The sequence below is a fragment of the Ranitomeya imitator genome, chromosome 4, assembly GCF_032444005.1.
Source record: "Ranitomeya imitator isolate aRanImi1 chromosome 4, aRanImi1.pri, whole genome shotgun sequence".
Taxonomy (NCBI): domain Eukaryota; kingdom Metazoa; phylum Chordata; class Amphibia; order Anura; family Dendrobatidae; genus Ranitomeya; species Ranitomeya imitator.
In genome coordinates this window covers 433,416,180-433,434,655 of record NC_091285.1, presented here as the reverse complement: position 1 = coordinate 433,434,655, position 18,476 = coordinate 433,416,180, and the positions used below count along the sequence as shown (strand labels likewise).

The 18,476-nt window shown below is 44.5% G+C and overlaps 1 protein-coding gene across 1 annotated transcript in view; it reads left to right on the top strand.

The window, feature by feature from the left end:
• LOC138676360 (uncharacterized) overlaps nucleotides 1–18,476 on the top strand; it is a 91,967-nt gene that overhangs the window by 48,184 nt on the left and 25,307 nt on the right. Inside the window, exons 2-4 of the mRNA XM_069765563.1 lie at nucleotides 11,341–11,473; nucleotides 13,550–13,738; nucleotides 16,213–16,383. Of these exons, the coding sequence (XP_069621664.1) occupies nucleotides 11,341–11,473; nucleotides 13,550–13,738; nucleotides 16,213–16,383 (493 nt within the window). The remainder of the gene's footprint in view (nucleotides 1–11,340; nucleotides 11,474–13,549; nucleotides 13,739–16,212; nucleotides 16,384–18,476) is intronic.

Below are 18,476 nucleotides of genomic sequence, written 5' to 3'. Positions count from 1 at the left end.
CCGTTTTACTTTTTCAATGTAGAATTGGCTGGAATTGAGATCGGACGCCATGTCGCGTTTGGAGAGCCCCTGATGTGCCTAAACAGTAGAAATCCCCCACAAGTGACCCCATTTTGGAAACTAGACCCCCCATGGAACTTATCTAGATGTGTGGTGAGAACCTTGAATGCCCAAGTGCTTCACAGAAGTTTATAATGCAGAGCCGTGAAAATAAAAAATATTTTTTTTTCCACAAAAAAGATATTGTAGCCCCCAAGTTTTTATTTTCACAAGGGTAACAAGAGAAATTGGACCCCAGAAGTTGTTGTCCAATTTGTCTTGAGTATGCTGGTACCCCATATGTGGGGGTAAACCACTGTTTGGGCGCACGGCAGAGCTCGGAAGGAAGGAGCGCCGTTTTGGAATGCAGACTTTGATAGAATGGTCTGCGGGTATTATGTTGCATTTGCAGAGCCCCTGATGTACCTAACCAGTAGAAACCCTCCACAAGTGACCCCATTTTGGAAACTAGACCCCCCAAGGAACTTATCTAGATGTGTGGTGAGAACTTTGAATGCCCAAGTGCTTCACAGAAGTTTAGAATGCAGAGTCGTGAAAATAAAAAATATTTTTTTTTTCACAAAAAAGATTTTGTAGCCCCCAAGTTTTTATTTTCACAAGGGTAACAGGAGAATATGGATTGCAATAGTTGTTGTCCAATTTATCCCGAGTACGCTGATGTGCCATATGTGGGGGTAAACCACTGTTTGGGCGCACGGCAGAGCTCGGAAGGGAAGGAGCGCCTTTTTGGAATGCAGACTTTGATAGAATGGTCTGTGGGCATTATGTTGCGATTGCAGAGCCCCTGATATACCTAAACTGTAGTAACCCCCCACAAGTGACCCCATTTTGGAAACTAGACCCCCCAAGGAACTTATCTAGATGTGTGGTGAGAACTTTGAATGCCCAAGTGCTTCACAGAAGTTTAGAATGCAGAGTCGTGAAAATAAAAAATATTTTTTTTTTTCACAAAAAAGATTTTGTAGCCCCCAAGTTTTTATTTTCACAAGGGTAACAAGAGAAATTGGACCCCAGAAGTTGTTGTCCAATTTATCCCGAGTACGCTGATGCCCCATATGTGGGGGTAACCCACTGTTTGGGCGCACGGCAGAGCTCAGAAGGGAGGGAGCACCATTTGACTTTTTGAGCGCAAAATTGGCTGTCGTGTTTGGAGACCCCCTGATGTACCTAAACAGTGGAAACCCCCCAATTCTAGCTCCAACCCCTAACCCTAATCCCAACCTGATCCATAATCCTAATCACTAACCCTAACCATAATCACAACCCTTACCCCAAAACAACCCTAATGTCAACCCTAACCATAACCCTAATCAAAACCCTAAATCCAACACACCCCTAATCCTAATCTCAACCCTAACCTCAAACCTAACCCTAATCCCAATACACCCCTAATCACAACCCTAACCTTAACCCTAATCCCAAACCTAACCCTAATCCCAAGCGTAACCCTAATGCCAACCCTAACCCTAATACCAACCCTAATCCAAACCCTAAACCTAATCCCAGCTCTAACCCTAACTTTAGCCCCAACCCTAGCCCTAACTTTAGCCCCAACCCTAACCCTAGCCCTAAGGCTACTTTCACACTTGCGTTGTTTGGCATTCCGTCGCAATCCGTCGTTTTGGACAAGAAACGGATCCTGCAAATGTGCCCGCAGGATGCGTTTTTTGCCCATAGTATTGCCGACGGATCGTGACGGATGGCCACACGTCGCGTCCGTCGTGCACTGGATCAGTTGTGTTTTGGCGGAGCGTCGGCACAAAAAAACGTTCAATGAAACGTTTTTTTGTACGTCGCATCCGCCATTTCTGACCGCGCATGCGTGGCCGTAACTCCGCCCCCTCCTCCCCAGGACATAGATTGGGCAGCGGATGCGTTGAAAAACTACAGCTGCTGCCCACGTTGTGCACAATTTTCACAACGTGCGTCGGTATGTCGGGCCGACGCATTGCGACGGCCCCGTACCGACGTAAGTGTGAAAGAAGCCTAACCCTAAATTTAGCCCCAACCCTAACCCTAAATTTAGCCCCAACCCTAACCCTAAATTTAGCCCCAACCCTAACCCTAACCTAACCCTACCCCTAACCCTAACCTAACCCTACCCCTAACCTAACCCTAGCCGTAACCCTACCCCTAACCCTAACCTAACCCTACCCCTAACCTAACCCTAGCCGTAACCCTACCCCTAACCTAACCCTAGCCCTAACCCTACCCCTACCCTAACCCTAACCCTACCCCTAACTCTACCCCTACCCCTAACCCTACCCCTAACCCTAACCCTACCCCTAACCTAACCCTAGCCCTAACCCTAACCCTACCCCTACCCTACCCCTAACCCTACCCCTAACCCTAACCCTACCCCTAACCCTACCCCTAACCCTAATTTTAGCCCTAACCGCTGTTCTCCTGCCGGCCGGCAGATGGAGACAGATGGCGGGCGCACTGGGCATGCGTCCGCCATGTTCTTCTGCCGGCGGCCAGGAGGAGCAGCAAGAGGATCCAGGGACCTAGGTGAGTATGCTAGGGTCCCCGAATCCCCCTATTTCTCTGTCCTCTGATGTGCGATCACATCAGAGGACAGAGAATTACACTTTACTTTTTTTTTTTTTTTTTTGCGGTCTCCGGTAAACAGTTAATTACCGGCGATCGCAAAACAGGGGTCGCTAAAACCGACCCCCGATCATGCTCTTTGGGGTCTCGGCTACCCCAGGCAGCCGAGACCCCAAAGATTCTCCCGGTGCCGGCCGGCGGGCGCACTGCGCATGCGCCCGCCATTTTGAAGATGGCGGCGCCCACCGGGAGACACGAGGAGCATCGGGGGAGCTAGGTGAGTATTGGGGGGCCACCTGGGACCCCTTTTCTCTGTCCTCCGATGTGCGATCACATCGGAGGACAGAGAAATTAAAAAGAGATCGCTTTTTTTTTTTTTTTTTTTGCGATCGCCGGTAAACGGTTAATTACCAGCGATCGCAAATGCGGGGAGGGTTAAAAACCCCCCGAATCATGTTCTCTGGGGTCTCGGCTACCCTCGGCAGCCGAGACCCCGGAGAAAATCGGCCTGTGGGGGGCGCTATACACTTTTTCCACAGCGCCGTTAATTAACGGCGCTGTGGTTTAAGTACCCTTAGCGGCCGCCGTTAAAAGGCGTATCGGCGGTCGCTAAGGGGTTAAATAAGATGAATGCCTAACAAAAAAAAACAACCAAGCTGTCACGGGGTTACCGCGACAGAGGTTCCAGAGAACCGCAGCGCTCTGGGCCTCGTTCACACACGATGAACAGAAGCTCTTCTCCTGAATTCTGACCTGGCTGTCTTGTGCCAGCATGGCAGGAGTTAAACCTTGTTACTGAAGTTACTGAGAGCTTTGTCTATCAGCTGATTTGGTTTTGGTAATCTGCGCTCCTATATAGACTCAGCTTTGTCTACAACTGTTGTCAGTGATCAGTTCTGCTGCCTGGCTTGGAGTGTGAAGGAGCGTGGTATTAGGAGCTTGGAGGTTTATTTACAGAGATTGGAGTCTGCTGTTTTGGTTGCGTGTTAAGCCTGTTTTCCTTCCAATTTTTTTCCTTCTCTTCCCTTCTGTGTTTCCTCTGTGGTTGTGTGAGCATTTGGTGAGTTTGAGACTTTTTCGTTACCTTGTCTGTATACCCTGTTTATTGTTGTATTTATACACTGGTGCAGTCCACCTCCCTTGGGGGGAGAGGGGGCCACTGATAGGGCCTGAACAGGAGACAGGGATACGCTGGCGGCTCAGGCCTCCTAACCATCATAGGTACCCCTGAGATAAGGGAAAGCCAGGGCTTCATTATAGTGGCAGGGACAGGTGCGGGTCCCAGTATGCCGTCCTGCCCCTTTATCACCATTAACGGCGTGTCACGGGGGTATTGGGTAGACTAAAGCTGATTACCCGGGCCCCTGTGATATCACTCAGACTAGGGAAAACCCTGTCTGTCCCTCTCCCAGAATTTACACTGATGGTGTGCTTGTCTGGGCTGCCAGGCCTGACCCTGACTCCTGTTTCAGCCCTATGCTGAAACCTCCACCCGCCACCCAGTGATAAGACCACACACCAACCTACACAGAAAGTACAGACAGTGAAAACTAAAAACGCACCACGCCGCAGATACACAGGAAAACACTATAATGTGCACAGGGCAAAAATAAACACAAATATAGGAAGGAGAAATATGACAAAGGATAATACACCACCAGATATGATACTTCAACTCCTAGATCACCACTCCAGACCGAGATCACCAGGCACAAGACACAAGCTATAATCGGCGATGCCCAATGTCCAGAATGACTATTTAAAGGCCACGGGCGTGACCCAGCCTCCAACCAGATTACCAGCCAGATTAACCCTGGATAACCTGGATAAAATCTAGCCGGCGCCACTGAGCGTATAGTGGACAAATGTGGAATTACCGCTGTCTGTCGGATGCCCTAGTGTGAACAGCATCCGACATGACACGGCGTGACAGTATCACTGACCTTAAATTTTCTTGGTCCAATATGGATCCCATTGCTGCTTTAGCTGGACAATTCCAGCAACTCAGTCTAGAGGTGGCTGACCTTCGCTCGGCGGTTGTACAGCGCACTCCAGTGGCCACTGCAGGGGTTGCTACACCTCCACAAGCGTCGCTGGAGCCTAATATTTACCTGACAGGTTCTCTGGGGGGCGTGACAAATTTGTTACATTCAGGGAGGCCTGTAATTTGTATTTTAGGTTGCGATCTCACTCTTCAGGTTCAGAGGAGCAGAGGGTTGGAATTGTAGTATCGCTCCTACAAGGTGATCCTTGGCATTTTCACTTCCTGCTGACGCTTTGTCGTTACTGACTGTGGAGGAGTTTTTTCGAGCCTTAGGTCTAGTGTATGATGATCCTGACCCCGTATCCCTCGCTGAGTCCACAATACGCCATCTTACACAGGGAGACCGCCCAGTAGAGGAGTACTGCTTTGAGTTTCGGAGATGGGCTACTGACACAATGTGGAATGACCCTGCACTCCGCAGTCAATTTTATCAGGGTCTATCTGATAAAATAAAAGATACCTTCGCCCTACAGGAGACACCAACCACACTGGAGGCAGCTATGTCTCTTGCAATCCGTGTGGACCACCGCCTGCGCCAGAGACTTAATGAATCGCCGCTATTCAAGGGTAATTCAGATTTGGACTCACCAGAATCTGAGTCTCTAGGAGAACCTATGCAGTTGGGTGGCGCTTCTCGTTCTAAGGGTGCTGCAGTAGTACGGCGTAAGGGAGGTGCATATTTTTTTGTGGCAGTAGGGGTCATTATGTGACTGTGTGTCCTTCTGGAAGACAACCACCGGAAAACTATTGAGCCCGGGTTGCGGGGAGGTTGGCAACTCGGGTGTACTAGTTTCCTCCTTAGGTAAACCACAATTTTTCCTACCAGCCGAGATTCGTCTTGGTGAAAGTAGGCTCAATATCTCTGCCTTTCTGGATTCTGGGGCATGGTTTAATTTAATTGATGCTGGGTTTGTTCAGGCACATGGGCTTAAAACTCAAGAGTTGTCTAGACCCATACCTATAATTGCTATTGATTCTGCACCTTTGAGCCAGGGGACTTTCACTCAGATCGTCCGTGGGGTGAGCCTACAAATAGGGGAGTTGCACTCTGAGTCAATAGATTGTTATGTGTTGGGGGGTTTGCCGTCGCCTGTAGTTCTCGGTTTACCATGGCTCACGTTTCACAACCCGGTGTTAGACTGGCAGACTCGGGAGATTACTAGATGGAGTGAGTTTTGTCAGGAACATTGCCTGGGCACTCGGCTGGCCGGGTTGAGTTCTCAGGTTTTGCCAGAGTTCCTCTCAGATTTTGAGGATGTATTCTCTGAGGGGAGTCGAGAGCTACCTCCACACCGTCCTTATGATTGCGCCATACGTCTCATTCCTGGTGCTAAACTGCCTAAGAGTAGGCTATACAACATCTCTGCCCCAGAGAGACAGGCCATGAAGGACTATATCACGGAGAGTCTGGCCAAGGGTCATATCAGACCCTCGTCATCACCCATTGCTGCCGGGTTCTTCTTTGTAAAGAAGAAGGACGGGGGTTTATGCCCATGCTTAGATTTCCGTGAATTAAATCAAATTACGGTCCGGGATTCTTTCCCGCTCCCTCTTATTCCGGACCTCTTTAATCAAATTGTGGGGGCTAAATGGTTCTCCAAATTAGATCTCAGGGGGGCATATAATCTCATTCGGATGAAGGAGGGAGATGAATGGAAGACGGCGTTTAATACTCCAGAGGGACATTACGAGAACTTGGTTATGCCTTTTGGGTTGAGTAATGCTCCTGCTGTGTTTCAACACTTTGTCAATGATATACTTAGTCACCTAATAGGTAGGTTTGTGGTGGTATATCTCAATGACATCTTAATTTATTCCTCTGACCTCGAGTCTAATCAGGATCATGTACAGCAGGTCCTTCAGGTACTCAGGGACAATAAACTGTTTGCCAAACGTAAGAAATGCATGTTCGCGGTCAAAGAGATTCTGTTTTTGGGTTATTTCTTATCCTCCACAGGATTTCGTATGGATCCAGCTAAGGTCAAGGCGGTCTTGGAGTGGGAGCGTCCTGAGGACCTTAAGGCCTTACAGAGGTTTTTAGGTTTTGCAAACTACTATCGCAAATTTATTAAAGATTTTTCAGTAGTAGCCAAACCTTTAACAGACATGACCAAGAGAGGCACGGACTTCTCTGTCTGGTCTAGTACGGCCTGCCAGGCTTTTGAGACTTTGAAGAAGTGTTTTTCCACTGCACCCATACTAATACAGCCTGACATCACGCCGCCATTTGTGGTAGAGGTGGATGCCTCTGAGGTGGGAGTGGGAGCTGTATTGTCTCAGGGGATTTCTCCGAGTAAGTGGCGTCCATGTGCATTTTTCTCAAAAAAATTATCTCCTACTGAGAGGAATTATGATATTGGTAACAGGGAACTGTTGGCAACTAAATGGGCATTTGAGGAATAACGCCATTTTTTGGAAGGAGCACTTCACCCAGTCATGGTGATCACAGATCACAAGAATCTGTTGTATCTAGAATCTGCGAAGCGTCTCACACCAAGGCAAGCTAGGTGGTCTCTGTTTTTTGCCAGGTTCAATTTCTACAATATGTATAGGCCAGGAAGCAAGAATGTCAAGGCTGATGCGTTATCCCGTTGTTTTCCAGGGGGTGGGGATAATTGTGAGCCAGGTCCTATACTTCAGAAGGGTGTAATTGTCACTGCAATTAATTCGGATCTTGAGAGAGAGGTCCTAGAGGCGCAGGGGGACGCCCCAACAGCCTGTCCTTTAGGTAAACTTTATGTTCCTGCTAATCTTTGTCTTAGGGTCATTATTGAACATCATGATTCGGTCCTGGCCGGACACCCTGGAAGTAAAGTTACTACGGACCTTCTCACTCTGCGTTTTTGGTGGTCTGAGGTAAATCATGATGTACAGGAATATGTCGCTGCCTGCGGTGTGTGTGCGCGTTCCAAGACCCCTCGTACTCGCCTGTCTGGGTCTCTCCAACCTCTGGAGATTCCCAGTAGACCTTGGACCCATTTGTCAATAGACTTCATCACTGACTTACCAGTTTCTGAGGTTAATACAGTTATTTTAGTCGTAGTTGACAGATTTAGCAAGATGTTACATTTTATTGCCCTTCCTACCTAATGCCAAGACTCTGGCACAGATCTTTAGCAAGGAGGTTGTGAAATTACATGGTGTTCCTTCAGATATTGTGTCAGACCGTGGGGTGCAGTTTATTTCTAAGTTTTGGAGGGCTTTTTGCAGCCGGCTGGGGATTCATTTGTCGTTTTCTTCAGCTTTTCATCCTCAATCTAATGGTCAAACAGAACGTGTAAATCAAAATCTTGAAACTTATCTCAGGTGTTTCATTTCAGAAAATCAGGAGGACTGGGTTAAATACTTACTGTTGGCAGAGTTTGCTATAAACAACCGTACTCATGAGTCTACTGGTAAGTCCCCATTTTTCGGGGCATATGGTTTTCATCCTCAATTCAGTTCATTTAATAGGAAGGATTCCTCGGGGGTGCCTGAAGAAGAGAGGTTTTCTTCGTCCATCATGTCCGTATGGCAAGGGGTTCTGGATAAGTTAAAGAGGATGAGTTCCAGATATAAGAATGTGGCTGATCGGAGACGTATGAAAGTGGGTGATTGGGTTTGGTTGTCCTCAAAGAATATTAAACTGAGAGTTCCCTCGTGGAAATTAGGCCCTAGGTTTATTGGCCCTTATAGGATTGTGGCCGTCGTCAATCCTGTTGCATTTCGGCTGGCTTTAACTCAGTCGTTTAGCATCCATAATGTTTTTCATCGCTCCTTACTCAAGAGGTTTGTGGCATCACCTAATCCATCACCTTTACCTCCCTCTCCAGTCCTTGTTGATGGAAATCTCGAGTTCCAGATAGCCAGGGTCATGGATTCTCGATTTGTTCACCGGTCTCTACAGTATCTTATACATTGGAAGGGGTACGGTCCTGAGGAGAGGATGTGGGTACCTGCAACTGATGTCCATGCGGTTAGGTTAGTCGGGGCATTTCATACAGCTCATGATGAGAAACTTGGTCCTGAGGTTCCGGAGGTCCCTCATAGAAGGGGGGGTATTGTCACGGGGCTACCGTGACAGAGAGGTTCCAGAGAACCACAGCGCTCTGGGCCTTGTTCACACACGATGAACAGAAGCTCTTCTCCTGAATTCTGACCTGTCTGTCTTGTGCCAGCAGGGCAGGAGTTAAACCTTGTTACTGAGAGCTATGTCTCTCAGCTGATTTGGTTTCGGTAATCTGCGCTCCCATATAGACTCAGCTTTGTCTACAACTGTTGTCAGTGATCAGTTCTGCTGCCTGGCTTGGAGTGTGAAGGAGCATGGTATTAGGAGCTTGGAGGTTTATTTACAGAGATTGGAGTCTGCTGTTTTGGTTGCATGTTAAACCTGTTTTCCTTCCTAGTTTTTTCCTTCTCTTCCCTTCTCTGTGTTTCCTCTGTGGTTGTGTGAGCATTTGGTGAGTTTGAGACTTTTAGTTACCTTGTCTGTATACCCTGTTTATTGTTGTATTTATACACTGGTGCAGTCCACTTCCCTTGGGGGGAGAGGGGGCCACTGATAGGGCCTGCACAGGAGACAGGGATACGCTGGCGGCTCAGGCCTCCTAACCATCATAGGTACCCCTGAGATAAGGGAAAGCCAGGGCCCCATTATAGTGGCAGGAACAGGTGCGGGTCCCAGTATGCCGTCCTGCCCCTTTATCGCTGTTAACCATGTGATTGGCACCTGTGGATAGCAGTAAAGCTACCGCTATGGACAGGTGCTTGCTGATAAATACTCTCATCAGTGTCGTCTGCTCTCACTGCTATCAGAAAGACCAGGAGACTCTGACAGTAGAAGTCATCAGCTGGCACCTGACCGGCAGTAACCTTGTCATCGCTGGTCACACCTCTGTGTGATAGTGTGGCGCCCCAAGGTCCTGGTCGTCACAGTAGCATTGCTTTCCTCATGGGGAGAGTGATGTTATGCTTGAAGGCAAGAAGGGATAACTGCAACCAGGTACCACAAACATGCAACACATTCACACTCCAAGCCACCAGGGGGAGCTTTTGATCCTACTTGCTAGGTGACTCCCCATATATATAACTGGTAGTCTGTAGGGAAAGTTAGTTAGTTCCTGACAGAGCTCCAGTGAGTGAGTTCTTGCCAGGAAACAGACTGGATCAGTCTGAAGCAGAAGAAGGTTTTATGGAGCTGTGTAGCAGCAGTGCAGCAGTTTCTGAAAAGAGACATTTAGAAAGCCAAATATATTGCAGAGAGCATGCAGGAGAGCAAAGCACAGGAGAAGATATCAGGGGGAGATCAGCCCCGAGCAGGCTGCCTCCTTCTGAGGTGCAGAAACTGGTAGCTGGAACACCGAGGATCGTAAGGCCCTCCACGACTTACATCAGAGACCGGCAGGACAGCTGAACTCTACGTTACCTGTCCGACCTAACACCCAGGAGGCACGGTGACACCCCTCAGAAGCCAGGGCATGCTAGAGTCCCTATAAACGGCCTCAAGCCACCAGTCATACGGGTTATGTCCTATCCTACCCGGGGGACAGAGAGAGAGATAACATCTGTGAGGACCTTATGTGAAGCTTTAAGCAGTAAGGGACTACACCACCATGGTGCTAAAGGAAGGCTTTTGATTTCCACCTGGGTAGGGGGACTCCTAACTTGCCTTCAAGCCGGCCGGACCCTGCCTGCCCTGTGATCTGGTGCTCTGGACTGTGGATGCTGAAGTCTTCAGTAAACCAAGGTAAAGAGACCTTGTGTCCTCATTCTTTACTGCACTCCTCACCATCTTCCATCTACACCACGGGAGCCCTGGGGATATACTTCACCTGTGGGAAGTTATACCATCTAGCTGCCATAACATCACCCCAGAGGACCCCTTAAAGCAGCGTCGGTCCCCACTGACCGAATACCACAGGTGGCATCACAAACACAAACTTTATTCCCCTTAAAGACCTTCCTCTTTAACGTTGATGCCCAGGGCCACCGTGACATCCCCCTGTGAACCGCAGGACCCGGTACCGAGTACCCCATGGCCCTGTGGGTGCGTCAACTTCAGCTGTTAACCGCGGTAACTTCAGTAAGGTTAGCGCCAGTCAGAGCCACTGTTTCCAATGCTGTCACACAGAGAACAGCGTGGGAACTGCTGGATGTTCGCCCCTCCCCATTAACTTGAAATATAAACTTGTTTCTCAAGTTCGTTCAAACCTGATGAACCCGCAGATCCACAGGTCCACTCATCACGTTTGTATTTTTGTTTTATGATTAACTTTTTCTGTATATATCAAAAAGTATGAACGTTGTTGCAACAAGGAAATGTAAAACTGGCTATACAACTACTCAACTAATTTGGCCAGCAAGTATTTTTCCATCTCTATAATGAAGAATACAAGTTTTCGTAATGGGAAGAGAGATATAAGCCTCTACCAGACACCTTGACAGTGACTTTTCTCTCACTGGAACAAGGAATTAGGCATGTGAAAATCTAATATGCTTAATCTTTCATCTTTTGATAGTGGAGATTAGATGGTTGCCTGTTTTCACACGAGTTGGAATGTTTGGCTGACTTTATTATGTTTGGCTTTCCCAGGGACCAAACCAAGTTTGCTACCATATGCTCATCCACTATGCAGGCCACATGGTAAATAAATGAATACCATAAGAGCTTTAGAATAATTGATTGAAGCTCTCTTTCCTCCTTGCAGGTTATCAGAGTCCACTCTCATTGCACACAGCAAAGAATAGCTGCAGAAACCAAGAGTGGGAAGCTTTTTTCCTTACCCTCTAATCTGACAAGGCTGAAATTCATTGTTGGACAAGACAGTGGCACTATGAAAAGTAAGTGACAATTTGATACCTTTCCTTTTAGCTGCAAATAAGAAGGGCTTGTTTCTGTGACTAATTAGGACTTATATTGGTTCCTTTATTATAATTAATTTCAGATAATCTTTTAAACAATACAAGAATAACCTCTATAATAGTGTTATCATAATCATAGTAGTTAACTCTGCGGCCTGAAAAAATTCAGTGTGACTTCTTTGCTACAGTCAAAACTGTTTTATAGGAAAGGAAAAATGGCAATTGTCCAGCAGTTCATCCCTACCATGCTATACAGGGTAATTTGCAATAGGGACTAGCACTTTATAGCATTATTATACTATATGGCTCCATTATTTTAGAATTGTATTAACATTATTTGGTGCAATGTTTGACAGTGTTATTTGAATATGTCAAACAAAAAAAATTAGCATGGTAAAGCTACACATTTTGAAAGCAATACAGTGTTTTCTGTCAAAGTTTGATGGGATTTTTTCCCACCAGCCCTAAATATCCCAGCACACTAATGGGGAGCAGGACATTATGGACACATTATGAAATTAATTAAAACATCAATGTGAAAATATTAAAAAAAAAGTATGACACAAATCCATTCCAGAAAGAAACATAAAACATTTGATTGCATTCGAAACGCGTAGTTTTACCTCTTTCCACCATGCCGTCTTTTCCAAAGTGTTTTTAATTAATGTATATTAATAAAATTACGGTATACTTTTTATTATGAAATATTTTTTATTTATTTGGTTTTATTTGCCCTATTGGTAGGATTTTTAAACCATTCCATTGTAGCTCTGGCAGTATGTGTAGGGTCGGTGTCATTCTGGAACGTGAACCTATGCCCCAGTCTCAAGCCTTTTGCAGGTTTTCCTCCAGGATAGCCTGTATTTCGTGCCATACATCTTCCCATTAACTCTGACCAGCTGAAGAAAAGCACCTCAACAGCATGATGCTGCCACCACTATGCTTGATGGTGTGGATGGTGTATATGGGGTGATGTGCGGTGTAAGTTTTCCGCCACACGTAGCATTTTGCATTTGGCACCAAAATTTCTACTTTGGTCTCATCTGACAGCAGCATTATTTTCCACATGCAAGCTGTGTCCTCTACATGGCATGTGGAAGAAGATGTTTTGGTCAGATGAGACCAAAGTAGATCTTTTTGGGCTAAATGCATATTCAAGTTTTGGGTCCAGTCAAAGTCTAGACATAAATCCCATTGAAAATTTGTGGTCAGACTTGAAAATTGCTGTTCACAGACACTCCTGTTCCTATCTCACTGAGCAAGAGAGAGTGTGCAAAGAATGGACAAAAAAGTCAGCCTCTAGATGTGCAAGACAGGTAGAGACATACCCCAAAAGACTCTGCAGCTACATCAGACCAGGGCATCTTGGTTGCTTTTCGAATTAGTGTTCTTTTTTCTTAGGATGTCCGTTTAGGTGGATGGCCATGTCTTTGTAGGTTTGCAGCTGTGGTATACTCCTTCCATTTATGGATTATGAGTTGAACAGTTCTCTGTGAGATATTCAGAGCGTAGGCTATGTTTTTTCTTATCACCTGACCCTGCTTTACTCTTCTCGGCTTTATCCCTGACCTGTCTTGTGTGTTCCATTGGTTTTCATGATGCTGTTTGATCTCTAATGTTCTTAAACAAATCTCTGAGGCCTTCACAAAACATCTATGTAGTTATATTGTGAATAAATTACACACAGTTGAACTCAATTTACTAATTATGTCACTTCTGGAGGCAATTGGTCACTCAGGATTTTATTTTGGAGTATTAGATTACAGTGGGCTGAATACAAATGCACATTACAATTTTCAGATTTTTATTTCTAAAACCATGTATCATTTCTTTTATACTTAACAAATACTTGCTACCTAGTGTTGGTATATTACTTAAAATCCTAATAAAATAAATTTAAGTTTGTGAGTGTAGTGTAATGTAAAAAAAATTGTGGAAAAGTTCATGGGGTATGAATACTTTTTGAAGGCAGTATGTTTAGAGCACCTACCTGTGTTTATTCCTACTGCAGGCACGTATTTAATATTTATTTCTATACATTATTTTTTTCTACAGCTACCAGGCTGCCTATGACTCTGGAAGACATACTGTCTAAATACGCTCTCCCCCTTACTGTGCGGTCAGCTTCTGCTTTATCCTATAAGCAAAAAGGAGACATGAGGTCACAAGATGAACTACTTAGCGAGCTAACATTGCAAGACAGATATGAGGAAAATTTCCTGTTTGGGCATCCAATTGACAAGGGTAACTGAATGCAACAAAGCATCATAAAATTTGGTATTAGAAATGGTAAAACCTTTCTGCCATGTTTGGCTCACTAATATTTTTGAGAATTTAAAAAAAATAAATAATGTATTTACTGATAACGTCCTTATTAGTGATGTCGAACAACTGTGAAATATATAGACACGGAGACTCGAAGATATTATTCAAGCACGTCAAAGACACTCAGCACACCAGCATGCTCAGATAACACCTTATTCGAGCATGTTCGCTTATCACTGGTGTTTATCCTTCTCATGTTCCATGAGGCTCAATGTTCACATTGTCAACAGAGTTCATGTTGATACAAGACTTTGACCTCTTTAAAAGAAAACAATCTCAGGTCAATATAATTCAAGATTTGACATAAAACTCAAAAACCTTATAGTATATTTTTGGCCAGGAGTGCACTCGTATACCTCCCCCAGTACTATAGTCCAAATCCTCAGGACAAATCAGGGAGCTCCATAACAAACACAACACAAGAGAACGGAGCAACAAAATCCCAGAAACCATGATCATAAAATCATACAAATTTTATTTAGACCAATAATAACAAATTGTAACATAATAATAAATACAGAGCAGGCATATAGCCAAAACAGGTGGAGTGTAGAGGAAACTAGTGGTATACCTGGGGAATATAAGGGAGTAAACTATATAACATCCAGGGTACAGTCAACATGGGTCGCCACGTCACATTACCGACTCATAGAGTCGTTACATAATTTCAGGGACCTCAGTATAAATGTCCATAGTATTGTAAATACAAGGCGCCACCATATCAACCAACATGGACATAAGTATAACGCAAACAGGCTTACCCATAAATCAGGATGACTACCTTAGGTTCCACAAGCGGCCCCCTGACGCACGTTTCGCGGTCTGCTTTTTCAAAAGGGGTGTAACAATTGGTCGCTCTTAGGAGTTTAAATGGGGAGAGAACCGGAAATGACACTGGCGTATCGGCGCATGCGCACTCGGGATCTGGCCCGCATCACTCTGGTGGCCGTCATCGCAGCGCGCGCATAGGGCGGAAATCCACCTACTGACGTCATATTAATATGCGCGCGCAGCTCATTAGACGGACCAACAGAAGGAGGGAGACCAAGATCCAGAGCGCACGCGCGCACAACCGGTGGCGATCTTGCCGCAGACCATGAAGGTAGCCATCTTCCAGAGGGACTGTAACAGGGTAATGATATCGCGATACCAACATAGATTAACAAAAAGTGCTAAATTTAAGTGCGATTACGATATAAGAGAAGAGCAGCATACTGTAAATGTGCCGCAATTGTGGTATCAATAAAAGGTTGGCAGAATAATAGGCACTGTAATCTGGTAAGTGGAAACGCAGCTATAAGTCAAGACCCAGCACTCTCAGCCCTTTAGAAGAGTAACTAAAACAAAGAACAACAAAAGTTAAAAACTAATTAAAAACAAGAATGTCAGGGGGCCGCTTGTGGAACCTAAGGACATTTATACTGAGATCCCTGAAATTATGTAACGACTCTATGAGTCGTGGTGACCCATGTTGGCTGTACCCTGGATGTTATATAGTTTACTCCCTCTACACTCCACCTGTTTTGGCTATATGCCTGCTCTGTATTTATTATTATGTTACAATTTGTTATTCTTGGTCTAAATAAAATTTGTATGATTTTATGATCATGGTTTCTGGGATTTTGTTGCTCCGTTCTCTTGTGTTGTGCAATATAATTCAAGAGTCCAGCTTTTTTTTAAGACAGCTGCAAATATATTGGCATGCTTTTTTGGATTACTGACACCTTAGGAAGCACAATGAGCTTAGAGGGAATCTGTCAGCAGGTTTTGCAGCCTCATCGAAGAGTAATATGATGTAAGAAAAGACACTCTGAATCCAACGATATACTACTTAGTTTACTGGGTGCAATAGTTGTGACCCAGTCAGAGCCTTTATCTTTAGCATGCAGCAGAGCTGAGAAATCTAACTCCGCCCACACCAGGCTCTCTGTTTACATTGTCTATTGACAGTGAGCTGCTTATCACAGGAGGGGGCAAAGTCACACTAACATGTGAGCATCAGACCTGACAGTGGTAATAAAACCTTCATTGTAAGTAAACAATAGCACACAGCTTGATAAGTGACACATGTTTGAATTCTGTGTTTCAACCCTACCTCATTTTGTCCTTATATTACATAGCGATTCCCTTTAATGATTTTAATTATCCATTAAATTCTCACACTTCTCCAGCGGATGGTACACAATAGTAGAGAGTTATGGGCTAACCTTGCATGCCATTGTGACTGTGAAAAGCAGATTATTAAATATAATGACCCTGGTTGCAGTTATCATACACAAAGGAGAAATCAAATTTATGGAAGTTTGGGACGTAGATAGAATTTGTGGGATATTGGACAAAATGATAAAAAGTGTCTTACATAATTTGATTTTTGTTTCTTTTTATATTTAAAGGTAAAATATTTATTGAAGACCCAATAATTGTCCCAATGTACATGACGGAGCTGAAATTAGTGGTGGCTGTTGGATTTCAAAATGGAGACAACACAAAATGGAATGAATTGTGTGACTTGTTCACTAAACAAGTGACAACCCAAGGAAAAACTGTAAATGTTACTTGTGCAGGTAAGTTGTGTTTGGTGGATGCCCAGTTTAATGTATCTGAGAGATTGCACATACAGTAGGTTGGCTGATACATTCACATGCGATTACAACAATTACCAATCTATGATAATAATATAATTCTTTCTTGCCACAAAAGATACCAATCTCATATAAAACCATATTACACAAGGATATCGGAAGGAGATATAAAAGGGGAGACAAGGGGCGCAGAGTCTAAGTGGAGGTGTATATTCACAGCAAGAAATATATATTGTTGCACTCACCCTTTAGATGTCTTGTATGTACATTCAATTGATCCGTATGATGGATCCACGCCTTATAATATTCCGGTATGCAGCACTATTGCAGGAACTATGCCAGCCTTGATCCAAGGATTGCATGTGAATACAATGGTTAGAGAAAAAAAAAATTCCTTTCTTGGCGCTTCCGGAAGACAAGGATAGTTTGAAGGTTGAGATAATTTGCTCAGTACCAAATTTATTAAGACACTTTTCAGCCCACAACGGCCTTCATCAGGTATTATATGTGCTTTTAAAAATTTTTTAAAAGAAAGTTATCTTTATAGACTGGTGACTGTTTTCCCCGGTTTTTTTTTATTATTTTAATCACCCAAAAGGAACTACCCTTAAGCTACAGTACATTTGTGTACTTGTTTGTAGTGTTTGGATTTTGGTTGTCCTACAAATTGTCTTTTAATGTAATAGACACGATTCTTCATCCTGATGCACAATGCCCGTTTAATTCGTCCTACATATAATTTTTGACACCAGAATTTAATGCAATTGACTACTACTTTACTATGTGAAGTTATGTCACCCCTATGACATAACTATGTAACAGAAAATAATCCTTGCGACTATATGTCGGATTGTGATCCCCACAATCACAACACATCCTTCAATTTTTTCAGGGAAAAAAATGCACTTACAGTATACATACAAAACGGTGATGATTCGGAATAAGATTCCTTATAACTTTATCCTGTTGTAGAAAAGACCATTTTTTTTTACTATTTGTTAATCCCCTTAAAGGGAAGGTGCCGCGTTTTAATATTGTAAAAAAAAAAAAAACCTCTTTAATTCCTTATTTTCATAAGTTATTTTCAAGTGCATAGTATTTATTGTTTTTTTTTTATTCATTTTTTTTTCTGCCACTGGGCGCCGCCATTTTCATTTGCAGGACTGTAAGTGTAGCTGCACGACACTTACAGTCTTCACATACGGCTGCCCTGGGCATAGAGATCAGTAGTCGGCGTCCGACCCCATAGCTACCATTATAAGCTTCTCTGCTCTGATGTGGCCACGCCCCCTGGGCTGTCTCCACATCACAGCAGAGGCAGGAGGTCGGCGCCATCTTGCTTTAGCCCACAGTGGAGTGTACCTGTGAGCTCCACTGTAGAGCCGTGCTGTTGGAGGGGCAGCTCCATCTGTCTCCTCTCACACTCAGCGGCCATTCCCTGTCCTCTGCTGCCTGTAATCTCTAGAATCGCTAGAGAGGGTGAAGTGCTGGGGTCTGATGTCATCTTATCAGGAGCTGCAGAGAGGTAACAGAGGGGGATGGGGGAGAATCTCTGTGCTGCTCGGACCTCACTGCAGCTCCTCACAGGACATCAGACCCTGCATCTATCACTATACTGTGCTGAGCCAAGTATCTAATCCTCTCCTGTGCTGAGCCGTGTATCTAATCCTATCCTGTGCTGACCTGTGTATCTAAGGCTATGTGCACACGTCCGGATTTTTAGCGTTTTTTTTTTGCGGAATTTCGCCATAAAAACGCTATAAATCCACTTAAAAACGCTAACATTATGCATCCTATCATTTAGAATGCATTCCGCATTTTTTGTGCAGATGTTAGCGTTTTTTTCCGCAAAAAAAACGCATACCGCAAAAAATCCTGACATGCTCTATCTTTTTGCGGATTTCCTATCAAAAAGGACATTCCGGAAAATAAAAAAAAAAAGCAAAAAAACCGCAAAAAATCCACGCAAAAAACGCGCAAATTCCGCAAGAAATCCGCGCAAAAAAAGCACGCGGATTTCTGGCAGAATTCTCAGGATTATGTCAGGAAAAAATCCTGACGTATGCACATAGCCT